Here is a 26,706-nt window from a genome sequence, read left to right on the forward strand (position 1 = left end):
AGGCATGTGGGGACTTTTCCTCTTAAAACCCCTCAGAATTATACAGCACTGTATGGATACTCGATTTCTCTATCTTATTGTAAAGGAAATGTGAATTCAAATAAATTATTTTGACATAACTCTTTTCATGTTGAATTCTTGTCACTTTAGTAGGGGACATGAGTGTAGAGGGGAGGGGATGTGGTAGCTCATGGTGAGGTTGATTTTGTGGGTACCTGATACCTGTTGTCTACCCTCCATTTTCATAAGTTTCCTAACCCTGAGGCTGCAACTCTCTCTACTTCCCAGACAGCAGCTCAGCAGCTCTTTCATTCTCTGGCCCTCTTGATGGAGGATTTGTGGTCAGTGACCCAGAGACTCCATTTCTTGAGAACATTGGAATGAGGGGTTCAAAATTGATTTGTACATGGGTGGTAGATGCAATATCAATTGAGAGAATATGAAAACTTATCTAAATATTTAAGTTTCAGATACTAAAGAGAATGTCTGCCATTAAACAATGCCACCAACCTCATTTTGTATTGCATATACAGGTGGAAGAGGCATTCTTATGTTAGGTCAAATCATGGCCTGGTGATTCACTTGTATCTCTCTCTCTCTCTCTCTCTCTCTCTCTCTCTCTCTCTCTCTCTCTCTCTCTGTCTGCCAGTCTGTCTATCTACCATCTATCTCGATCTCTATCTCTTTCTCTATGTCCCTCTATCTATCTATCTATCTATCTATCTATCTATCTATCTCCTAACCATCTATATTGCATTTGATATTCTGCTTGGAGAGTTACTTCACTCTAGGTCTAATGAAGATCAATAAAGTGTTTATTTTTAAATGAATCAAGATCTAGGGAGATATAACTGTCAGTCAGGTTAACACTGTGATTGCCTTCAACTTGACTCCAGGTAGAACTAACTAAAGTCTCAAATGTCTAGGCACCCTTCTAAGGAGTTTAGCTTAAGTACTTGGAGCAGGAAGTTCTACTTCTGGCCTAGTTCTCTGAGGTGCAAAATACAGCTTTTCCTAATCTTTCTTGGTGGGAAAGCCAGGCTGCCTTCTGAGAAATACATATATGCTATAGGTCTACAAGAAGGCCAGATAGGAAGGAAGTTCTCCATTGCCTGCATGGTATCATCCTCCCTATGAAGTGCATGCACTAACTGAGGTTAGAGCAGAGGTTCACTGTTTTTGGGGGGAGATGTGTTTTGAGTTGATGAAGTTCTCAAAGGAGTCACCTAAGGTCAGTCCATGCGCCAAGCATACTCAAACCACCACATTCCTCTCCCTGGCCCCTTGTCAAAAACATGATTCCATGGGCAATACTTAGCTATAGCATAATGCTAAAATATGCTGTCCAACTTACAGAGTCCCCATACTATATAACACTCTCAAAAATTTGAAATGTCATAATTTGAACATGTGGTTAAAAGTTCATTCAATGACTTAAGTGTAGTGCATGCACTAACTGAGGTTAGAGCAGAGGTTCACTGTTTTTGGGGGGAGATGTGTTTTGAGTTGATGAAGTTCTCAAAGGAGTCACCTAAGGTCAGTCCATGCGCCAAGCATACTCAAACCACCACATATAATCAAAATCACAAAGCAGATCATGTACCTCCAACATCACAGGATAGATATTCCTACTCCAAAATGTTATAGTGAGGAAATACTGAACCAAAGCAAGATCAAAATTCACCTGGGCAAACAACAAACATTGTATCTCCATGTCTGTTTTCAATGCTCTCTTCATACCTGCAACTTTTTTCATCTTTCTTGACTGCAACACATATATTTCTCTTTAAATAATCTCAGTCTTTGTTACCAGCTTTCCTGAGCTGGTTATCTATGGCTCTGGCCTCTCTAACATCCTGGAGTCTCCAAGGTAACCTAAACTTGCAGCTTCTTGATCCAATGACTGGGATCCACACATGATCATCTGGGCCCCTCCAAAGTGCTTGGGTCACTTCTTCATCTCTGTCCTGCTTAGTACTCTAGGCTTTGGTGGTGGACACTCCATTGCGGCTGTTCTTGTTGGTAATCCTATGGTATGGCATATCCAAAAGACTGGGATCTTCTACTTCACCAAGAGCCTCTCAAAGCCTCCCTTCAAGGTACTTTGCCTGACCCCTTCAGTCCTAAGTCATCAACTGCAATTAAGGCTGCACCTTCACACATTGCCTTTCCTAGGTGCAGAAGGCAATGGTAACCCCACATCTAACCTGGACACCTGGAACACATAGTGTCTGACTTACCAAACAAAGAGCATACATGCAATGATCTGAGGCCTCAGGCACATAAGTAGCATATGGCTGACTTGTCTAGCCTAAGTGGGAGAGGATGATCCTAATCCTGCATAGACTTTATGGACCGGGGTAGAGGTAATACCCAGTGGGTCCAACCACACAGAGATCAAGGTGAGATTAGGAGGGGGTCTGAAAATAAATTGATGCGTTTTAAATGACAGAAAAAGGAAAAAACAATTAAAAATAAACAAACTACAAAACAAAAAGAAAACAACAACAACAAAGGGCCTTCCATGGTCTCTCTGAGAGCCAAGGTCGGCTGCTCTCCAGGACCCCTTCATATTTTGAAAACCAGTACCACCTGGAGGATTCCCACTGATTACTATGTCCAGCTACAGCATGAGGTACAATCTTGGCAGTCTCTGGAACACAGCTTCTTAGGGCTCTCAGATATCACTTCTCAGAATATTTCACCTCAGTGATGGTGGTCTCTTTATAATACCCTCTAATCTCGATGCTCTATTTAACCAGCATCAATTGTCCCACTAACCTCTTCTATTCCTGATTCGTAAGTTAGAGCCACATTGAAGTAGAAACTCCCTAGTTTCTTTGCAAAGCTAGTTATTTGCAAGGATGTTTTCATGAGGTACGGAGGTGAAAGGATGTCTCCCGAGGAAGACACAGGTAAAGGATGTTTTGCTGAAGCAGACACAGGTGAAAGGATGTTTGATATATCAAACATGTGAAAGGACCTGTGGTGTCCCTTTATAAAATGACTGTACAAGCATTAGGGGGATGAGCACTGAGCGGTGGTTTGGTTTTCTCTGCATCATATTTTTTTTCCCTAAGAACACACAATATTGGTTTGCCTTACCTAGGGAAATTGAGTTATTACATGTGGTAAAGCTGCCATTGAAAAACCCTCATCTAAAAAATGATAACTAGATTCCTGCATCAGATTTCTGCTTGTGTGGGTTCTCCTCAGGCCAGTTGGCATGTCTGTCAGTTTCTTCCTGACTGGATTATAGCTTCTGATTTGTGCCTTGTGATTCTGAGTAGAGAAGGGACTGAAGCTGCTGGTTCACATGTGCTAACTGCCTGCCTAGAGGACTGGACTGCAGCAACTGTATCTTAGTTGAGGTTTGCTTAGGGCTGAAAAGTTGACAAAGATTGAGTTTACCTCCCAAAAAGTACTGATGAACACATCCACTTCCCCCATATCCTAATAACTTTTCTCCTCAAGTATATTTGTGGGATGGCAGGTTAGAGTCGAGGTTGAACCCATTTTAATAATAGGTTGCAATATACTTGATGCCTAATTTGTACTTGGCCAAAGCTGCAGAGTTCTATTGCTTGGTGTACTGGGACATGGCATCTCATGTTCTATTCCAACTCTACCAGCTTTCTGTGTTCAGTGATTTCATTCATTGCCTATGCTTGGCTCTCCTGGAGCTTAATCTGTAGACAACCTTATATTCAGCGATAGACAGGCCTCTGTCCCCTTAGTCTGGGATTAAAGGTGTGCACCACTATGCCTGCACTTAAACTTTTTTTTATCTAGAGCTTGGAATGAGCCAGGCTGATCATGAACTCAAAGATCTGCTTGCCTTTGACCCATAGATTTTTTTTTTTTAGTCTATTTTTAAGATTGTTATGTTTGTCCTTATGGTCCTGATCACGGTAATCCAAAGAACAAAGTCTATTCTGGACTTTTTAAAGATTTCCTAGGGCATTGTAAACAATCTCAGTGTTTTCACCTGAGCCTCTGACAGACTCTTCTGTCACGGACAAAGAGCAGCCATATTTGCCACCAAATATCGGAAAACCAGTCCCTAGGCCACATACTGACATTTTTCTCCTCTGAAATAAACCTCTTGAGCCTTGCACCCAGAGTTCAATTCACCTGCAGCATCAATGACATCCATGTCCCTGCTAGAATGACCCATCCAGCTCCACTTAAGGTCTTCCATGGCTTTCCTGAAGTTCCCAAATCCACATTCCTTTAAATCAAAATGTGTTCAGGTCTATGACAGCGGTGTCTTCGTCCTGTTACCAACTTCTGCCTGACTTTGGGTTCCAATTGGTCTAAAGAGACTCCATGTCCAACAACTCTTAGGAAAGACAACATTTAATTGGGAATGACATAGGGGTTCTGAAGTTCAGCCCCATATCATAAGGGAGCAATCATGGCAGCATGTAGGGAGACATGGTGCTGCAGCACCTGAGAATCCTATGCCTTCATCCAGAGGAGGAAGCCAGGACATCTAAGAAGCTATTTATTTAGTAAATGTGTTAATGTCTGGGCCTTACTTTAGATCCCAGCACATGAGAGAGGGAGGTATAGGCAGTGTACCAATCGGTGTATCAGACACCAGATTTGGTCTTAAGTCTAGTGAGTTGAATAATGCCCAGGCCAGCAGTGGTGGCACACACCTTTAATCCCAGCACTTGGGAGGCAGAGGCAGGATGATTACTGATTTCAAATCCAGCCTGGTCTAGAGAGTGAGTTCCAGGACAGCCAGGGCTATACAGAGAATCCCTGTCTTGAAAAAGAAAAACAGGAATGCCCAGCACTAGGTAAATAAACTCTGTTTCATAAAATGAACTTAAGTTAATTGGCCTAGTTGTCACTTCGTTGCTTTGGTCATTTTCAGTGGAGACTCTGGGGTCTTGCTATGTAGCCTCGGAGATCCTACTCTTGATCTTGGTTCTTCCCTCAGCAAGGGAGGTGAGATTAAAGGCCCCAGGTAAACAACTGAGCCACCCTAAACATACAGGTTGGGTGGGTCAGATTCACTTAAACTGAAGAGCTTTATAAAGGACCACATTGCACAGGATTCTCAGACTTGCCATAGTCAAGGGAAGTAAGCAGAGCTCTCTGTGCACCCCAGAGTCTTGTGAACACCAGGACACAGTGGACCCTAGTTTGCTCACTGTGTTCAGGAAAGGAAGCTCAGGAGAGAAAATGCAGGTGAGTTGGGGGCAATTAACTTCACTCCTATTTTCTGTAGGACAACTGGGATATTTGTGCCTCTATATATACCTAAATATTGTTAGTTAACTCAAATTTGAGCCCATGTCTGTAAATTGCAGAGATGCACCAACTAGATTTATTCTGTCCTTGGGCTTCTAGGTTTTAGCCCACAACCAACCATGTAGCCAAGAATGATGCTAAGTTTCTGAGAATCCCCATTCCTCTTAGCAGTCAATGGCGTTATGGCCACCTGTCAGACACCCATGTTGTGTGACATAGGATGGAAAAAATGGAGTTTCACACATTTTTCCTGCTATCTTATTGTGTCTGAAGCACTGCTGGTGCTGATTAGATTTTGAAAGGGATTTTTTTCCCCTGCAGAAAATGGTAAGAGTGAGAACTGGAGAGAGTGAGTGGCTCTGGTCTTCTCAAAGGAGAGGTGCTTCAGTTTCTTTCCTCCACTTGATCAAGGGCTCCTGCCCTGGGCACTCTCGATTCTCTTTGGATTAACTTCACAGGTCAGCTTTCCCATTAGAGGAGAATGGACCAGCATCTGTGAATGAGGAAGGAAGGGTCCATTGTTTTAGCTTATGCAACAGGATGCTGCTACCTGAGTCCATTCAGAGCTGGGGAACAGGGATTCCTGTACCTTGAAACCTGTTTTAATATTAATTTTTTCCTTTGTGCCCAGAGAGAAGACAACCAAGTCCCAAGTGTGAAAAATGACCAAGAACCCAATAGGAGAACTATGCTGAGGCAGGAAGGCCAAAGTTCCTCAGGTATTCAGAGTGAAATCACTGCTCTTCTATTCCCTTGCTCTGTGACTTGGAATAGATGAAAGAGCCGGAATGGGACATGTGTGGCAAGGATAGACTGGCACTCACTGGTCCCTGATTCATGATCTTGTCCCAGAAGGCTCTGCGTGTTTCCCTGTTGTGGATGTCTTTATGAATCTTTGTAGCTCCATCATTCCCTGGTAGCACAAATGCTGTGGATCCCATTGTATTCTGGGACCAAACCTTCCCTAACAATGCAGAGCCTATGCTTTCCTGATGAGTGCACTTCCTGCTGTGAAGAGCAGGCTAGGTGCTGTAACAGGGCTGGTAAGACTGTGTTCATAACCACTTGATAAGTGAGGGAAGTCATTGTTGGCCAATCAGTGTGCAGAGAAAGCCCCTAACCAAAGTTGACATGGTCTTGTGTGTTACATTTGATATCCTCACCACATCCCTCCTTGCCTTGTAGGTCCTTGTGATAGCCCGTGGATTGAGTCTGAAATCAAGATCTTGCTGGAAGAGTGGGCAAGGGTTGATTATGAACTGGGAGACACAGGCAATAACATGGATGAGAAGGCTGAGTCCCTTAGCAGGCGTCTCTCTAATCGGGGTTTGAGGAAGAGCAAGAATAGCTGCCTTGATGTGATGGTGAAGATGAAGCACTTGCACACACAACTTTGTAACGAGAGGCCCCGGGCTGGCCCCTTGTATTCGCCTTATCGTTTGATCCTATATGACATCTTAGGCCACCCTATATCCCGCGGAGGCTATGTTCCAGGTGAGTCTCTTCTGCATAGACACTTGGGGTACTCTAAGTGGTGGCATCAGATGGCCTGGCCTTCTTGAGGTCAGAGCTGAACCATCTATGGAATGAAGACCCATTCCGACAGGGCTGTGTTGCTGCCCATAGCACATATTCTGGCCTCCAATGTCTAATTCCCTCTGTCACCTCAAGGCAATAGTATTTGTACTTGTTCATAGTTGACTCTGACCCAGACGACAGGCAATTACTTAGAGTGACACAGGGACAGTGAGGGTGCCATGTTCATGCTCTCTCTCTTTTTCTTCTCTACTCAGGTGCTCTGTTTGATTGGTCTGGTTACCCTATGCCTTCCTGGAGCACTCAACCTCCAATGGTGATGCCATTTCCAGTATACCAGCCTTGGGATTATGGCATGTCTGCATTTTCTGTACAGCTTCCTGGGAACGCATCCCTGATGATGTCCAGTCAGGATTCCCTGGTTCCCAGATCGTTCGCCTGAAATGTCACCTATCCATTGCCAGCTCAAGATGTATTTCCTGCCTCTCTCCCTGGAGACACCAACCTTCAGCTGCCAAGGTCTCATCCTGATGACAGCTCAAGTCCTGATGACTGCTCAAGTCCTCAGTGAAGATATGTGTGTAATTTTCTTTTTGCTCTAAAAACCCCTCAGATCCATACAGCACTGGATGGATACTCGATTTCTCTATCTTATTGTAAAGGAAATGTTAATTCAAATAAATTATTTTGACATAACTCTTTCATGTTGAATTCTTGTCACTTTAGTAGGGGACATAAGTGTAGAAGAGAGGGGATGTGGTAGTTCATGGTGAGGTTCATTTTGTGGGTACCTGATACCTGTTGTCTACTCTCCATTTTCATAAGTTTCCTAACCCTGAGGCTGCAACTCTCTCTACTTCCCAGACAGCAGCTCAGCAGCTCTTTCATTCTCTGGCCCTCTTGATGGAAGATTCCTTGTCAGTGATCACAGACTCCCATTTCTTGAGAACACAGGGACAATGGGTTTAAATTTGAGTTCAACGTGGGTGGTAGATGCAATATCAATTGAGAGAATATGAAATATTTAAGTTCCAGATACTAAAGGGAGTGTCTTTCAAGGGACATTGCCACCAACCTCATTTTGTATCTCATATATAGGTAGAAAAGGATTGTTATATTAGGTCTAATCATGGCCTGGTGATTCACAGGTACATATATCTGTCTACCAACTATCTACTATCTATCTATCTTTCATTGCATTTGACATTTCACTTTGTACAGTTACATCACTCTAATTCTAATATCCATAAAGTGTTTATTTTTAAATGAATCATGACCTAGTGTGATAAAACTCTCAGTCAGGTTAACACTGTGATTGCCTTCAACTTTACTCCAAGTAGAATTAACTAAAGTCTCAAATGTCTAGGCACCCTCCTGAGGAGTTTAGCATAAGTTCTTGGAGCAGGAAGTTTTCCTTCTGACCTAGTTCTCTAAGGAACAAAATCCAGCTTTTGTAATCTCTCTTGGTGGGAAAGCCAGGCTCCCTTCTGAGACATACATATATGCTATAGGTCTACAAGAAGGCCAGAAAAGAAGGAAGTTCTCAATTGCCTCCATGGTATCATCCTCCCTATGAAGTGCATGCACTAACTGAGGTTAGAGCAGAGGCTCTCTGTTTTTGGGGGGAGATGTGTTTTGAGTTGTTGAAGCTCCCAAAGGGGTCACCTAAGGCCAGTCTGTGAGCCAAGCATTCACAAACCACCACATTCCTCTCTCTGGCCCCTTGTTGAAACACATGATTCTATAGGCAATAAATAGCTATAGCATAATGCTAAAATATGCAGTCCAACTGACAAAGTCCCCATACTGTATAACACTCTCAAAAATTTGAAAGGACATATTTGAACATGTGGTTTAAAGTTCATTCAATGACTTAAGTGTAGTGCTGTATAAAATCAAAATCACAAAGCAGATCATATACCTCCAACATCACAGGATAAACATTTCAACTTGAATAAGTTATAGTGAAGAAATACTGAACCAAAGCAAGATAAAATTCATCTGTGCAAACTCCAAACTCTGTATCTCCATGTTGTTTTCAATGCTCTTCATATCTGCAACTCTTTTCACCTTTCTTGACTGCCACCCACATATTCCTCTTTGGATGATCCTGGTCTCTGTTACCAGCTTTCCTGAGTCGTTTATCTATGCCTCTGGTCTCTCTAATATCCTCAAAACTCCAAGGTAACCATAAGTTGAAGCTTCTAGTTCCAATGTCTGGGAATCACATATGATCATCTGGGCTCTCCATAGGGCTTGTGTCACTTCTTCATCTCCGCCCTTTATAGTAATCTAGGCTTTGGGGGATGACACTCCCTTGCTGCTATTTTTGTTGTTCATCCCTCGGTATTGGCATCTCCAAAAGACCGGGAACTTATACTACATGGAGGCTTCACCAATAACCTTTCAAAGGCACCCTTCAATATACCTATTCACTAAATCTTTGCATGACTACTTCAGTCCTAAGTTATCAACTGCAAGTAGGGCTGCACCTTCACACACGGCCTTCCCTAGGTGCACAAGGCTGTGGCAACCCCACAGTCACATCTAATCCAGACACCTGGGAACACCTAAAATCTGACCTACCAAACAAAGAGCATGCCTGCAATGATCTGAGGCCTCAGGCTCATAAGTAGCATAGGGCTGCCTTGTCTAGCCTCAGTGGGAGAGGATGATCCTAAACTTGCATAGACACTATGGACCAGTTTAGAGGTAACACCCAAGGGGTACACCCACTCAGAAATCAAGGTGAGATTTGGAGAGGGCCATCCTTTGGGTTGAAAATAAATTGATGCGTTTTATATGAAAAAAAAAGAAAAAAAACAATTAAAAATAAACAAACTACAAAACGAAAAGAAAACAACAACCAAAACAACAAAGGCCCTTCCCTGGTCTCTCTGAGAGCCAAGGCTCAGCTGCTCTACACAACCCCTTCATATCTTAAAACCAGCATCACCTGGAGGATTCTCAGCGATTACCAAGTCCAGCTACAGCATGGGTTACAATCTTAGCAATCTCTGGAACACAGCTTCTTGCTGCTCCCAGAAAACAATACTTAGTGCTCCCAGAAAACAACACTGAGAGGATTTCACCTCAGTGATGGTGGTCTCTTTATAATACCCTCTAATTTCTATGCTCTATTTAACCAGCATCAATTGTCCCACTAACCTCTTCTATTCCTGATTCAAAAGCTAGGGCCACATTGAAGAAGAAACTCCTAGTTTCTTTGCAAAGTTAGTGCTGTGTAAGGGTGCTTTCTTTAGGTATGGTTGTGAAAGGATGTCTCCTGAGGGAGACATAGGTGAAAGGATGTTTTGCTGAAGAAGACACAGGTGAAAGGATGTTTGATATAGCAAACACGTGAAATGGCCTGTTATGTCCTTGTATAAAATGACCGTACAAGTATTAGGGGGATGAGCACTGAGCAGTGGTTTGGTTTTCTCTGAATCACTATTCTTCCCTAAGTACACACAATATTGTTTTGCCTTACCTAGGGACATTGAGTTATTATTACATATGGTGAAGCAACTATTGAGAAATTCTCATCCAAGAAATGCTGCCTAGATTCCTGAATCAGATTTCTGCTTTGTGGGCTCTCCTCAGGCCAGTTGTCATATCTGTCTGTTTCTTCCTGACTGGATTGTAGCTTTTGGTTTGTGCCTTGTGTGACTGAGTAGAGAAGGGACTGAAGCTGATGCTTCCTCTGTGATATCTGCCTGCCTAGAGGACTGGTCTGCAACAACTGTATCCTATTTGTGGTTTGCTATGGGGCTGAACTGCTTTCAAAGATTGAGCTCGCCTCCCAAAAAGTATGGATAAACAAGTCCATTTCCCCCATATACAAATAACTTTTCTCCTCAAGTACATTTGTGGGATGGCAGGTTAGAAGCGAGCTTGAACCCATTTTAATAACAGGTTGCAATATACTTGATGCCTAATTTGTACTTGGTCAAACCTGCAGAGTTCTACTGCTTGGTGTACTAGGACATGGCATCCCATGTTCTATTCCAACTTTACCAGCTTTCAGTGTTCAGTGATTTCATTCATTGCCTATGCTTGGCTCTCCTGGAGCTTAATCTGTAGACAACCTTAAATTCAGCTATACACAGGCCTCTGTCCCCTGAGTTTTGGGATTAAAGGTGTGCACCACCACGCCTGCACTTAAGCTATTTTTCACCTAGAGCATGTAATGGGCCAGGCTAATCATGAACTCAAAGATCTGTTTGGCTTTGAAATATAGTTTGTTTGTTTGTTTTAGTTTCAGTTTCATTTACAGTTTCATGATTGTTATGTTTGTCCTTGTGGTTCTGATCACTGTAAACCAAAGAACAAAGTCTATTCTTTGAAAGACTTTTAAAGACTTCTGTTGCCATTGCAAATAATCTGACTTTTTATCCTAGCCTCAGACAGAGTCTTCAGACAAGGGCAAAAAGCAGCCATCGTTTCCACCAAATATGGGAAAACCAGTCTCTAGGCCACACACTAACATTCTTCTCCTCTGAAACAAACCTCTTGAGCCCTGCATCCACGGTTCAATTCACCCTCAGCATCAATGACACCCATGTCCCTGGTACAATGACCCATCCAGCTCCACTTAAGGCCTTCCATGGCTTTCCTGACATCAAGTCCCCAAATCCACATTCCTTTAAATCAAAACGTGTTCAGGTCTATGACAGCAGTAAGTCAGTCCTGGTACCAACTTCTGCCTGACCTTGGTTTCCCATTGCTTTAGAGACTCCATGTCCAACAACTCTTAGGAAAAAAAACATTTAATTGGGAATGTCATAGTGGTTCTGAAGTTCAGCCCCATATCATAAGGGAGCAATCATGGCAGCATGTAGGGAGACATGGTGCTGCAGCACCTGAGAATCCTATGCCTTCATCCAGAAGCAGAAGCCAGGACACCTAAGAAGGTATTTAGTAAATGTGTTAATGTCTGGGCCTTACTTTAGGCCCAGTACAAGAGATAGGAAGCTATAGGCAGTGTACCACAGATCGGTGTATCAGACACCAGAGTTTGACCTTTTCTCTAGTGAGTTGAAGAATGCCCAGGCCGGCAGTGGTGGCGCACACCTTTAATCCCAGCACTTGGGAGGCAGAGGCAGGATTATTTCTGATTTCAAGTCCAGCCGGGTCTACAGAGTGAGTTCCAGGACAGCCAGGGCTTTACAGAGAAACCTTGTCTTGGAAAAGAAAAAGAAGAATGCCCAGCACTAGGTAAATAAACTCTGTCTCATAAAAAGAACTTAAGTTTAATTGGCCTAGTTGTCACTTCGTTTCTTTGGTCATTTTCAGTGGAGACTGTGGGGTCTTGCTTTGTAGTCTAGGAGATCCTGCTGATGAGCTTGGTTCTTCCCTCAGCATCGGATGTGAGATTAAAGGCCCCAGGTTAACAATTGAGCCACCCTAAACATACAGGTTGGGTGGATCAGATTCACTTAAACTGAAGAGCTTTATAAAGGACCACATTTGCACAGGATTCTCAGACTTGCCGTAGTCAAGGGAAGTAAGCTGAGCTCTCTGTGCACCCCAGAGTCTTGTGAACACCCGGACACAGTGGACCCTAGTTTCCTCACTGTGTTCAGGAAAGGAAGCTCAGGAGAGAAAATGCAGGTGAGTTGGGGGCAATTAACTTCACTCCTATTTTCTGTAGGATAACTGGGATATTTGTGCCTGGATATATACCTAAAATTGTTAGTTAACTCAAATTTGAACCCATGTCTGTAAATTGCAGAGATACACCAACTAGATTTATTCTGCCCTTGGGTTTCTAGGTTTTAGCCCACAACCAACCATGTAGCCAAGAATGATGCAAAGTTTCTGGGAATCCCCATTCCTCTTAAGAGTGAATGGCATTATGGCCACATGTCAGACACCCATGTTGTATGACATAGGATGGAAAAGTGAAGTTTCACACAGTTTTTCTGATATCATATTGTGACTGAAGCACTGCTGGTGTTGATTAGATTTTGAAAGGGAATTTTTTCCCCTGCAGAAAATGGTAAGAGTGTGAACTGGAGAGAGAGAGTGGCTCTGGTTTTCTCAAAGGAGAGGTGCTTCAGTTTCTTTCCTCCACTTGATCAAGGGCTCCTGCCCTGGGCACTCTCGATTCTCTTTGGATTAACTTCACAGGTCAGCTTTCCCATTAGAGGAGAATGGACCAGCATCTGTGAATGAGGAAGGAAGGGTCCATTGTTTTAGCTTATGCAACAGGAGGCTGCTACCTGAGTCCATTCAGAGCTGGGGAACAGGGATTCCTTTACCTTGAAACCTGTTTTAATATTTATTTATTTTTTCCTTTCTGCACAGAGAGAAGACAACCAAGTCCAAAGCATGAGAAATGACCAAGAACCCAATAGGCTAAGGAGGCTGAGGCAGGAAGGCCAAACTTCCTCAGGTATTCAGAGTGTAATCCCTGCTCTTCTATTTCCTTGCTCTTTGTCGTGGAATAGATGAAAGAGCCCCTACTTGGACATCTGTGGCAAGGATAGACTGGCACTCACTGGTCCCTGAGTTATGCCGTTGTCCCAGAAGGCTCTGAGTGTCTCCATGTTGGGGATGTGGTTATGAATCTCTGCATGCCCAACATTCCCTGGTAGCACGAATGCTGTGGATCCCATTGTATTCTGGGACCAAACCTTCCCTAAATCTGCAGACACCTATGCTTTCCTGATGAGTGTACTTCTTGCTGTGAAGAGCAGGGTAGGTGCTGTAATATACTGTGTTCATAACCTCTTGATAAGTGAGGGAAGCCATTGTTGGCCAATCAGTGTGCAGAGAAAGCCCCTAAGCAATGTTGACATGGTCGTGTGTTTTACCTTTGATATCCTCACCACATTCCTCTTTGCCTTGCAGGTCCATGTGATAGCCCGTGGATTGAGTCTGAAATCAAGATCATGCTGGAAGAGTGGGCAAGGGTTGAATATGAACTGGGAGACACAGGCAATATGATGGATGAGAAGGCCGAGTCCATTAGCAGACGCCTCTCTAATCGGGGTCTGAGGAAGAGCAAGAATAGCTGCCTTGATGTGATGGTGAAGATGAAGCACCTGCACACACAACTTTTTAATGAGAGGCCCGGGCTGGCCCCTTTTTTTCCGCCTTATCATTTGATCCTATATGACATCTTGGGCCAACCTACATTCCAGGGTGGCTATGTTCCAGGTGAGTCACTTCTGCATAGACACTTGGGCTACTGTAAGTGGTGGCATCAGATGGCCTGGCCTTCTTGAGGTCAGAGCTGAACAGACTATGGAGTGAAGCCCCATTCCCACAGGGCTATGTTGCTGCACACAGCACAAATTCTGGCCTCCTATATCTAACTCCCTCGGTCACCTCAAGGCAATGAAACTTGGACTTGTTATAGCTGACTCTGATCCAGAGGACAGGCAATTACTTAGAGTGACTCAGGGAGAGTGAGGGTGCCATGTTTATGATCTATCTCTCTCTCTTTGTTCTCTACTCAGGTGATCTGTTTGATTGTTCTGGTTACCACATGTATTCCTGGAGCACTCAACCTCCAATGGTGATGCCATCTCCAGTATACCAGCCTTGGGATTATGGCATGTCTGCATCTTCTGGACAGTTTCCTGGGAACCCATCACCGATGATGTCCAGTCAGGAACCCCTGGTTCCCAGATCGTTCGCCTGGAATGCCACCTATCCATTGCCAGTTCAACATGTACTTCCTGCCTCTATCCCTGGAGACACCAACCTTCAGCTGCCAAGGTCACCTCCTGATGACAGCTCAAGTCCTCATTGAATACATGTGGGGACTTTTCTTTTCCTCTAAAAACCCCTTAAATTATACAGCACTGTATGGATACTCGATTTCTCTATTTTATTGTAAAGGAAAGGTGAATTCAAATAAATTTTTTTTCCATTTTTTTTAATTAGGTATTTTCCTCAATTACATTTCCAATGTTATCCAAAAAGTCCCCAATACACTCCCCCCTCCAGTCCCCCACCCACCCACCCCCACCCCTTGGCCCTGGCATTCCCCTGTACTGGGGCATATAAAGTTGGCAAGTCCAATGGGCCTCTCTTTCCAGTGATGGCCGACTAGGCCATCTTTTGATACAAATGCAGCTAGAGTCAAGAGCTTTGGGGTACTGGTTAGTTCATAATATTGTTCCACCTATGGGGTTGCAGTTCCCTTTAGCTCCTTGGGTACTTTCTCTAGCTCCTCCATTGGGGACCCTGTGATCCATCCAATAGCTGACTGTGAGCACCCACTTCTGTGTTTGCTAGGCCCCGGCATTGTCTCACAAGAGACAGCTTTATCTGGGTCCTTTCAGCAAAATCTTGCTAGTGTATGCAATGGTGTCAGCGTTTGGAAGCTGATTATGGGATGGATCCCTGGATATGGCAGTCTTTAGATGGTCCATCCTTTCTTCACAGCTCCAAACTTTATCTCTGTAACTCTTTCCATGGGTGTTTTGTTCCCAATTCCAAGAAGGGGCACAGTGTCCACACTTTGGTCTTCGTTCTTCTTGAGTTTCACGGGTTTAACAAATTGTATCTTATATCTTGGGTATCCTAAGTTTTTGGGCTAATATCCACTTATCAGTGAGTACATATTGTGCGAGTTCCTTTGTGATTGGGTTACCTCACTCAGGATGATGCCCTCCAGATCCATCCATTTGCCTAGGAATTTCATAAATTCATTCCTTTTAATAGCGGAGTAGTACTCCATTGTGTAAATGTACCACATTTTCTGTATCCATTCCTCTGTTGAGGGGCATCTGGGTTCTTTCCAGCTTCTGGCTATTATAAATAAGGCTGCTATGAACATAGTGGAGCATGTGTCCTTCTTACTGGTTTGGACATCTTCTGGATATATGCCCAGGAGTGGTGTTGCTGGATCCTCCGGTAGTACTATGTCCAGTTTTCAGAGGAACAGCCAGACTGATTTCCAGAGTGGTTGTACAAGCTTGCAATCCCAGCAACAATGGAGGAGTCTACCTCTTTCTCCACATCCTCGCCAGCATCTGCTGCCACCTGAATTTTTTATCTTAGCCATTCTGACAGGTGTGAGGTAGAATCTCAGGGTTGTTTTGATTTGCATTTTCCTGATGATTAAGGATGTTGAACATTTTTTCAGGTGCTTCTCTGCCATTCGGCATTCCTCAGGTGAGAATTCTTTGTTCATTTCTGAGTCCCATTTTTTAATGGGGTTATTTGATTTTCTGGAGTCCACCTTCTTGAGTTCTATATATATATTGGATATTAGTCCCCTATCTGATTTAGGATAGGTAAAGATGATTTCTCAATCTGTTGGTGGTCTTTTTGTCTTATTGACAGTGTCTTTTGCCTTGCAGAAGCTTTGCAACTTTATGAGGTCCCATTTATCGATTCTCAATCTTACAGCACATGCCATTGCTGTTCTATTCAGAAATTTTTCCCCTGTACCCATATCTTCAAAGGCTTTTCCCTACTTTCTCCTCTATAAGTTTCAGAGTCTCTGGTTTTATGTGGAGTTCCTTAATCCACTTAGATTTGACCTTGGTACAAGGAGATAGGAATGGATAAATTCGCAATCATCTACATGATAACAGCCAGTTGTGCCAGCACCATTTGTTGAAAATGCTGTCTTTTTTCCACTGGATGGTTTTTGCTCCCTTGTCAAAGATCAAGTGACCATAGGTATGTGGGTTGATCTCAGGGTCTTCAATTCTGTTCCATTGGTCTACTTGTCTGTCGTTATACCAGTACCATGCAGTTTTTATCACAATTGCTCTGTAGTACAGCTTTAGGTCAGGCATGGTGATTCCACCAGAGGTTCTTTTATCCTTGAGAAGAGTTTTTGCTATCCTAGGTTTTTTGTTGTTCCAGATGAATTTGCAGATTGCCCTTTCTAATTCACTGAAGAATTGAGTTGGAATTTTTATGGGGATTGCATTGAATCTGTAGATTGCTTTTGGTAAGATAGCCATTTTTACAATGTTGATCCTGCCAATCCATGAGCATGGGAGGTCTTTCCATCTTCTGAGATCTTCTTTAATTTCTTTCTTCAGGGACTTGAAGTTCTTGTCATACAGATCTTTCACTTCCTTAGTTAGAGTCACGCCAAGGTATTTTATATTGTTTGTGACTATTGAGAAGGGTGTTGTTTCCCTAATTTCTTTCTCAGCCTGTTTATCCTTTGTGTACAGAAATGCCATTGACTTGTTTGAGTTAATTTTATATCCAGCTACTTCTTTGAAGCTGTTTATTAGGCTTAGAAGTTCTTTGATTGAATATTTAGGGTCACTTAGATATACTATCATATCATCTGCAAAAAGTGATATTTTGACTTTTTCCTTTCCAATTTGTATCCCCTTGATCTCCTTTTGTTGTCTAATTGCTCTGGCTAGGACTTCGAGTACAATGTTGAATAGGTAGGGAGAGAGTGGACAGCCTTGTCTAGTCCCTAATTTTAGTGGGATTGATTCCAGCTTCTCACCATTTAGTTTGATGTTGGCTACTGGCTTGCTGTAGATTGCTTTTATCATATTTAGGTATGGGCCTTGAATTCCTGATCTTTCCAAGACTTTTATCATGAATGGGTGTTGGATTTTGTCAAATGCTTTCTCAGCATCCAATGAGATAATCATGTGGTTTTTGTCTTTGAGTTTGTTTATATACTGGATTACGTTGATGGATTTCCGTATATTGAACCATCCCTGCGTCCCTGGGATGAAACCTACTTGGTCAGGATGGATGATTGTTTTGATGTGTTCTTGGATTTGGTTAGCAAGAACTTTATTGAGGATTTTTGCATCAATATTCATCAGGGAAATGGCCTGAAGTTCTCTTTGTTGGGTCTTTTTGTGGTTTAGGTATCAGAGTAATTGTGGCTTCATAGAATGAGTTGGGTAGAGTACCTTCTGTTTCTATTTTGTGGAATAGTTTGTGAAGAACCGGGAGTAGATCTTCTTTGAAGGTCTGATAGAACACTGGACTAAACCCATCTGGTCCTGTTTTTTTTTTTTTTTTTTTTTGTTGGGAGACTATTAATGACTGCTTCTATTTCTTTGGGGGATATAGGGCTGTTTAGATCATTAACCTGATCTTGATTCAATTTTGGTATCTGTCTAGGAACTTCTCCATTTCATCCAGGTTCTCCAGTTTTGTTGAGTATAGCCTTTTTTAGAAGGATCTGATGGTGTTTTGAATGTCTTCAGGATCTGTTGTTATGTCTCCTTTTTCATTTCTGATTTTGTTAATTAGAATGCTTCCCCTGTGCCCTCTAGTGAGTCTGGCTAAGGGTTTATCTATCTTGTTGATTTTCTCAAAGAACCAGCTCCTTGATTGGTTGATTCTTTGAAGAGTTCTTCTTGTTTCCACTTGGTTGATTTTGCCCCTGAGTTTGATTATTTCCTGCTGCCTACTCCTCTTGGGTGAATTTGCTTCCTTTTGTTCTAGTGCTTTTAGGTGTGTTGTCAAGCTGCTAATGTGTGCTCTCTCAAGTTTCTTTTTGGAGGCACTCAGAGCAATGAGTTTTCCTCTTAGAAATGCTTTCATTGCGTCCCATACGTTTGGGTATGTTGTGGCTTCATTTTCATTGAACTCTAAAAAGTCATTAATTCCTTTCTTTATTCTTTCCTTTACCAAGGTATCATTGAGAAGAGTGTTGTTCAGTTTCCACGTGAATGTTGGCTTTCTATTATTTATTTTGTTATTTAAGATCAGCCTTAGTCCATGGTGATCTGATAGGATGCATGGGACAATTTCAATATTTTTGTCTCTGTTGAGGCCTGTTTTGTGACCAATTATGTGGTCAATTTTGGAGAAGGTACCATGAGGTGCTGAGAAGAAGGTATATCCTTTTGTTTTAGGATAGAATGTTCTGTAGATATCTGCCAGATCCATTTGATTCATAACTTCTGTTAGTTTCACTGTGTCCCTGTTTAGTTTCTGTTTCCATGATCTGTCCATTGGTGAAAGTGGTGTGTTGAAGTCTCCCACTATTATTGTATGAGGTGCAATGTGTGCTTTGAGATTTACTAAAGTTTCTTTAATGAATGAGGCTGCCTTTGTATTTGGAGCATAGATATTCAGGATTGATAGTTCCTCTTGGAGGATTTTAACTTTGATGAGTATGAAGTGCCCCTCCCTGTCTTTTTTAATGACTTTGGGTTGGAAGTCAATCTTATCAGATATTAGAATGGCTACTCCAGCTTGTTTCTTCCTACCATTTGCTTGGAAAATTGTTTTCCAGCCTTTCATTCTGAGGTAGTGTCTATCTTTTTCTCTGAGATGAGTTTCCTGTAAGCAGCAAAATGTTGGGTCTTGTTTGTGTAGCCAGTTTGTTAGTCTATGTCTTTTTATCGGGGAGTTGAGTCCATTGATATTAAGAGATATTAAGGAAAAGTAATTGTTGTTTCCTGTTATTTTTGTTGTTAAAGTTGGCATTCTGTTCTTGTGGGTGTCTTCTGTTAGGTTTGTTGAGGGATTACCTTCTTGTTGTTTCTAGGGCGTGGTTCCCGTCCTTGTATTGGTATTTTCTGTTATTATCCTTTGAAGGGCTGGATTCGTGGAGAGATAATGTGTGAATTTGGTTTTGTCGGGGAATACTTTGGTTTCTCCATCTATGGTAATTGAGAGTTTGGCTGGGTATAGTAGCCTGGGCTGGAATTTGTGTTCTTTTAGTGTCTGTATAACATCTGTCCAGGATCTTCTGGCTTTCATAGTCTCTGGTGAAAAATCTGGTGTAATTCTGATAGGCTTGCCTTTATATGTTACTTGGCCTTTTTATCTTACTGCTTTTAGTATTCTATCTTTATTTAGTGCATTTGTTGTTCTGATTATTATATGTCGGGAGGTATTTCTTTTCTGGTCCAGTCTATTTGGAGTTCTGTAGGCTTCTTGTATGTTCATGGGCATCTCTTTCTTTAGATTTGGGAAGTTTTCTTCTATAATTTTGTTGAAGATGTTTGCTGGTCCTTTGAGTTGAAAATCTTCATTCTCATCCACTCCCATTATCCGTAGGTTTGGTCTTCTCATTGTGTCCTTTATTTCTTGGATGTTTTGAGTTAGGATCTTTTTGCGTTTTACATTTTCCTTGATTGTTGTGCTGATGTTCTCTACTTAATCTTCTGCACCTGAGATTCTCTCTTCCATCTCTTGTATTCTGTTGCTGATGCTCGTATGTATGGTTTCAGATTTCTTTCCTAGGGTTTCTATCTCCAGTGTTGCCTCAATTTGGGTTTTCTTTATTGTGTCTACTTCCCTTTTTAGGTCTAGTATGGTTTTGTTCATTTCCATCATCTGTTTGGATGTGTTTTCCTGTTTTTCTTTAAGGACTTCTACCTGTTTGATTGTGTTATCCTGTTGTTCTTTAAGGACTTGTAACTCTTTAGCCATGTTCTCCTGTAATTCTTTAAGTGAGTTATTAAACTCCTTCTTGATGTACTCTACCATCATCATGAGATATGCTTTTAGATCCGGGTCTAGCTTTTCCGGTGTGTTGGGGTGCCATGGACTGGGCGAAGTGGGAGTGCTGGGTTCTGATGATGCTGAGTGGTCTTGGTTTCTGTTAATAAGATTATTACGTTTACCTTTCGCCATCTGGTAATCTCTGGGGTTAGTTGTTATCGTTGTCACTGTTTAAAGATTGGAGCAGACTCTGTGTTCCACTCACTAGAAGTCTCAAGATCCTGTGGCAGGTGTTGTGGGTAGCTGGCGGGTGTCAGCCGACCCTGCGCTCTAGCTATCCCGGTGCTGGTCAGACCGGAAGAGGCTTGTGGCCCTACTCAGGCCGGTTTCTGCTTCCCCAACTAATGCAGTCTCAGTTCCCACGTGATTGGACTGGAGCAGAAGCTGTGTTCCACTCACCAGAAGTCTCAAGTTCCTGTGGCGGGTGTCGTGGGTAGCTGGCGGGTGTCAGCCGACCCTGCACTCTAGCTACCCCGGGTGGTGGTCCGCAGAGGATGATCTTAAACCTGCATAGACTTTATGGAGCAGGTTAGAGGTAACACCCAGATTGTACACCCACTCAGATATCAAGGTGAGATTTGGAGGGGACCAGCCTTTGGGGTGAAAAAAACTGATGAGTTTTATATGAAAGAAAAAGAAAACAACAATTGAAAATAAACAAACTACAAAACAATAAGAAAACAACAACAACAACAACAACAACAAAGGGCCTTCCCTGGTCTCACAGACAGAAGGCTCAGCTGCTCTCCCTGAACACTTCATATCTTAAAAACCAGTACCACCTGGATGATTCTCACCGATTACCACGTCTTGCTACAGCAGGAGGTGCAATCTTGGCAATCTCTAGAACACAGCTTCTTAGTTCTCTCAGATAACTCTTGACAGAAGTTTTCACATCAGTGATGGTGGCATCTTTGTAATACCCTCTAATTTCTGTGCTTTATTTAACCAGCATCAATTGTCCCACTAACCTCTTCTATTCCTGATTTGAAAGCTAGAGCCACATTGAAGGGGAAATTCCTAGTTTCTTTGCAAAGTTAGTTATTTACAAGGATGCTTTCTTTATGTACGGAGGTGAAAGGATGTCTCCTGAGGGAGACATAGGTGAAAGGATGTTTTGCTGAAGCAGACACAGGTGAAAGGATGTTTGATATAGAAAACATGTGAAAGGACCTGTGATGTCCCTGTATAAAATGACCATACAAGCATTAGGGGGTTGAGTACTGAGCACTGGTTTGCTTTCCTCTGAATCACTATTTATCCCTAAGTAAACACAATATTGGTTTGCCTTCCCTAGGGAATTGCGTTATTATTACATGTGGTAAAACTACCATTGAGAAACCCTCATCCAAGAAATGCTACCTAGACTCTTGGATCAGATTCTGCTTTGTGGGCTCTCCTCAGGCCAGTTGGCATGTCTGTCAGTTCCTTCCTGACTGATTGTAGCTTCTGGTGTGTGCCTTGTGTGTCTGAGTAGAGAAGGGACTGAAGCTGCTGGTTCCTATGTGATATCTGCCTGCCTAGAGGACTGGTCTGCAACAACTGTATCCTATTTGTGGTTCGCTATGGGACTGCACTGCTGACAAGAAGCCTGAGCTTGCCTTCCAAAAATTCTTGATGAACAAGTCCACTTCCCCCATATCCTAATAACTTTTCTCTTCAAGTACATTTGTGGGATTGCAGGTTAGAGTCAAAATTGAACCCATTTTAATAATAGGTTTGCAATATACTTGATGCCTGAATTGTATTTGGCCAAAGCTGCAGAATTCTACTGCTTGGTACACTGGGACATGGTAACCCATGTCTATTCCATCTTTACCCGCTTCTGTGTTCCGTGATTTCATTCATTGCCTATGCTTGGCTCTCCTGGAACTTAATCTGTAGACTACCTTAAATTCAGCGATACACAGGGCTCTTTTCCAGAGTCTTGGGATTAAAGGTGTGCACCACCACGCCTGCACTTAAACTTTTTTTCACCTAGAGCTTGGAATAGGGCAGGCTCATCATGAACTAAAAGATCTGCATGCCTTTGCCCCACAAATATTTTTTTTAATCTTAGCATTATGATTGCTGTTTTTCCTTATGGTCCTGAGCACTGTAAACCAAAGAACAAAGTCTATTCTTTTAAATACTTTTTAAAGACTTCATTTGCCATTGCAAATAATCTCAGTCTTTTCACCTAAGCCTCAGGCAGACTCTTGAGACAAGGTCATAAAGCAGCCATATTTTCCACTAAATATCAGAAAACCATTCTCTAGGCCACATACTAACATTCTTCACCTCTAAAACAAACCCCTTGAGCCCTGTACCCACAGTTCAGTTTACACTCAGCATCCATGTCCCTGCTAGAATTACACATCCAGCTCCACTTAAGGCCTTCCAGGGCTTTCCTGATCTAAAGTCCCCAAATCCACATTCCTTTAAAACAAAATGGATTCAGGTCTATCACAGGGGTTTTTTAATCCTGTTACCAACTCCTGCCTGACATTGGGTTCCTATTGTTCTAAAGAGACTCCTTGACCAACAACTCTTAGGAAAGACAACATTTAATTGGGAATGTCATAGGGGTTCTGAAGTTCAGCCCCATATCATCAACTGAGCAATCAGGGCAGCATGTAGGGAGACATGGTGCTGCAGTGCCTGAGAATCCTATGCCTTCATCTAGACGAGGAAGCCAGGACACCTAAGAAGGTATTTATTTAGTAAATGTGTTTATGTCTGGGCCTTACTTTAGATCCCAGGACATGAGAGAGGGAGATATAGGCAGTGTACAGACCGGTGTATCAGACACCAGAGTTTGGTCTTAAGTCTAGTGAATTGAAGAATGCACAGGCCGGCAGTGGTGGCACACACCTTTAATCCCAGCACTTGGGAGGCAGAGGCAGGATGATTTCTGATTTCAAGTCCAGCCTGGTCTACAGAGTGAGTTCCAGGACAGGCAGGGCTATACAGAGAAACCCTGTCTTGGAAAAGAAAAAGAAGAATGCCCAGCACTAGGTAAATAAACTCTGTCTCATACAATGAACTTAAGTTAATTGGCCTAGTTGGCACTTCGTTTCTTTGGTCATTTTCAGTGGAGACTGGGGTCTTGCTATATAGCCTAGGAGATCCTGCTCATGAGCTTGGTTCTTCCCTCAGGATGGGAGGTGAGATTAAAGGCCCCAGGTTGACAATTGAGCCACCCTAAACATACAGGTTGGGTGGGTCAGATTCACTTAAACTGAAGAGCTTTATAAAGGACCACATTTGCACAGGATTCTCAGACTTGCGATAGTCGAGGGAAGTAAGCAGAGCTCTCTGTGCACCCCAGAGTCTTGTGAACACCAGGACACAGTGGACCCTAGTTTCCTCACTGTGTTCAGGAAAGGAAGCTCAGGAGAGAAAATGCAGGTGAGTTGGGGGCAATTATATTCACTCCTATTTTCTGTAGGACAACTGGGATATTTGTGCCTGGATATATACCTAAGTATTGTTAGCTAACTCAAATTTGAACCCATGTCTGTAAATTGCAGAGATACACCAACTAGATTTATTCTGTCCTTGGGTTTCTAGGTTATAGCCCACAACCGACCATGTAGCCAAGAATGATGCTACGTTTCTGGGAATCCCCGTTCCTCTTAGGAGTGAATGGCGTTATGGCCACATGTCAGACTACCATGTTGTGTGACCTAGGATGGAAAATGGAGTTTCACACAGTTTTCTGATATCTTATTGTTTCTGAAGCACTGCTGGTGTTGAGTAGATTTTGAAAGGGAATTTTCCCCCCCGCAGAAAATGGTGACACCGTCAATAAGACAAAAAGACCACCAACAGATTGTGAAACGATCTTTACCTATCCTAAATCAGATAGGGGACTAATATCCAATTTATATAAAGAACTCAAGAGGGTGGACTCCAGAAAATCCAATAACCCCATTAAAATATGGGGCTAAGAACTGAACAAAGAATTCTCACCTGAGGAATACCGAATGGCCATATCCAGGGATCCATCCCATAATCAGCTTCCAAAGACTGACACCATTGCATACACTAGCAAGATTTTGCTGAAAGGACCCAGATATAGCTGTCTCTTGTGAGACTAGGCCGGGGCCTAGCAAACACAGAAGTGGATGCTCACAGTCAGCTATTGGATGGATCACAGGGCCCCCAATGGAGGAGCTAGAGAAAGTACCCAAGGAGCTAAAGGGATCTGCAACCCTATAGGTGGAACAACAATATGAATTAACCAGTACCCCAGAGCTATTGACTCTAGCTACATATGTATCAAAAGATGGCCTAGTCGGCCATCACTGGAAAGAGAGAACCAATGGACTTGAAAACTTTATATGCCCCAGTACAGGGGAATGCCAGGGCCAAAAAGTGGGAGTGGGTGGGTAAGGGAGTGGGGGGGGGGGAGTGTATTGAGGATTTTTTGGATAGCATTGGAAATGTAAATGAGGATAATACCTAATAAAAAAAATTAATTCTAAGAAAAAAAAAAAGAAAATGGTAAGAATGTGAATGGGAGAGGGTTGAGTGGCTGTGGTCTTCTCAAAGGAGAGGTGCCAAGGGCTCCTGCCTTGGTCACTCTCGATTCTCTTTGGATTAACTTCACAGGCCAGCTTTCCCATTAGAGGAGAATGGACCAGCATCTGTGAATGAGGAAGGAAGGGTCCATTGTTTTAGCTTATGCAACAGGAGGCTGCTACCTGAGTCCATTCACAGCTGGGGAACAGGGATTCCAGTAGCTTGCAACCTGTTTTAATTTAATATTTATTTTTTTCTTTTCTGCACAGAGAGAAGACAACCAGGTCCAAAGTGTGAGAAATGACCAAGAAGCCAATAGGCTAAGGATGCTGAGGCAGGAAGGCCAAAGTTCCACAGGTATTTAGAGTGAAATCCCTGCTCATCTATTGTCTTGCTCTTTGACTTGGAATAGATGAAAGAGCCCCGACTTGGACTTCTGTGGCAAGGATAGACTGGAACTCAGTAGTGCCTGATTTATGCCCTTGTCCCAGAAGGCTCTGCATGTCTCCCTGTTGTGGATGTGGTTATGAATCTGTGCATGCCCAACATTCCCTGGTAGCACGAATGCTGTGGATCCCATTGTATTCTGGGACCAAACCTTCCCTAAATCTGCAGACACCTATGCTTTCCTGATGAGTGCACTTCTTGCTGTGAAGAGCAGGGTAGGTGCTGTAACAGGGCTGGTAAGACTGTGTTCATAACCTCTTGATAAGTGAGGGAAGACATTGTTGGCCAATCAGTGTGCAGAGAAAGCCCCTAAGCAAAGTTGACATGGTCGTGTGTGTTACCTTTGATATCCTCACCACATCCCTCTTTGCCTCGAAGGTCCTTGTGATAGCCCGTGGATTGAAGATGAAATCAAGATCATGCTGGAAGAGTGGGCGAGGGTTGAATATGAACTCGGAGACACAGGCAATATGATGGATGAGAAGGCCGAGTCCCTTAGCAGGCACCTCTCTAATCGGGGTCTGAGGAAGAGCAAGAATAGCTGCCTTGATGTGATGGTGAAGATGAAGCACCTGCACACACAACTTTGTAAAGAGAGGCCCCGGGCTGGCCCCTTGTATTCTCCTCATCGTTTGATCCTATATGGCATCTTGGGCCACCCTACATCCCAGAGAGGCTATGTTCAAGGTGAGTCTCTTCTGCATAGACACTTGTGCTACTGTAAGTGGTGGCATCAGATGGCCTGGCCTTCTTGAGGTCAGAGCTGAACAGACTATGGAGTGAGCCCCATTCCCAGAGGGCTGTGTTGCTGCACACAGGACAAATTCTGGCCTCCAATGTCTAACTCCCTCTGTCACCTCAAGGCAATGGAATTTGGACTTGTTCATAGTTGACTCTGACCCAGTGGACAGGCAATTACTTAGAGAGACTCAGGGAGAGTAAGGGTGCCATGTTTATGCACTCTGTCTCTCTTTCTTCTGTACTCAGGTGCTCTGTTTGATTGGTCTGGTTACCCCATGCCTTCGTGGAGCACTCAACCTCCAATGCTGATGCCATCTCCAGTATACCAGCCTTGGGATTATGGCATGTCTGCATCTTCTGGACAGCTTCCTGGGAACCCATTACCGATAATGTCCAGTCAGGATTCCCAGTTTCCCAGATCGTTCGCCTGGAATGCCACCTATCCATTGCCAGTTAAAAAACATGTAATTCCTGCCTCTATCCCTGGAGATACCAACCTTCAGCTGCTGAGGTCACCTCCTGATGACAACTCTAGTCCTCAGTGAAGACATGTGGGGACTTTTCTTTTCCTCTAAAAACCCCTTAGAATAAAACAGCACTGTATGAATACTCGATTTCTCTATCTTATTGTAAAGGAAATATGAATTCAAATAAATTATTGAGACATAACTCTTCTTATGTTTAAATCTTTTAACTTTATTAGAGTACATAAGTATAGAGGGGAGGGGATATGGTAGTTCATGGTGAGGTTCATTTTGTGGGTACCTGATACCCGTTGTCTACCCTCCACTT

The 26,706-nt window shown here is 43.0% G+C and overlaps 2 protein-coding genes and 1 pseudogene across 2 annotated transcripts; all 3 read left to right on the forward strand.

The window, feature by feature from the left end:
* Nucleotides 1–5,196: 5,196 nt before the first annotated feature.
* LOC110289130 (uncharacterized) lies at nucleotides 5,197–7,372 on the forward strand (annotated as a pseudogene).
* A 4,004-nt stretch (nucleotides 7,373–11,376) lies between these two features.
* LOC110289132 (uncharacterized protein MSANTD5-like) lies at nucleotides 11,377–14,563 on the forward strand. Its single transcript, XM_085828865.1, has 5 exons — nucleotides 11,377–11,479; nucleotides 12,335–12,414; nucleotides 13,111–13,198; nucleotides 13,657–13,965; nucleotides 14,268–14,563. The coding sequence occupies exons 1-5, from the start codon at nucleotides 11,377–11,379 to the stop codon at nucleotides 14,561–14,563; spliced, it is 876 nt and encodes a 291-aa protein (XP_085684991.1).
* Nucleotides 14,564–22,845: 8,282 nt separating this feature from the next.
* LOC110309897 (uncharacterized protein MSANTD5-like) lies at nucleotides 22,846–26,459 on the forward strand. Its single transcript, XM_085828866.1, has 5 exons — nucleotides 22,846–22,911; nucleotides 23,548–23,610; nucleotides 24,996–25,083; nucleotides 25,552–25,860; nucleotides 26,161–26,459. The coding sequence occupies exons 1-5, from the start codon at nucleotides 22,846–22,848 to the stop codon at nucleotides 26,457–26,459; spliced, it is 825 nt and encodes a 274-aa protein (XP_085684992.1).
* The last annotated feature ends 247 nt before the right edge of the window (nucleotides 26,460–26,706 follow it).

The sequence above is a fragment of the Mus caroli genome, unplaced genomic scaffold (genome assembly GCF_978045245.1).
Source record: "Mus caroli unplaced genomic scaffold, Mus_caroli_1 scaffold_12, whole genome shotgun sequence".
NCBI lineage: Eukaryota > Metazoa > Chordata > Mammalia > Rodentia > Muridae > Mus > Mus caroli.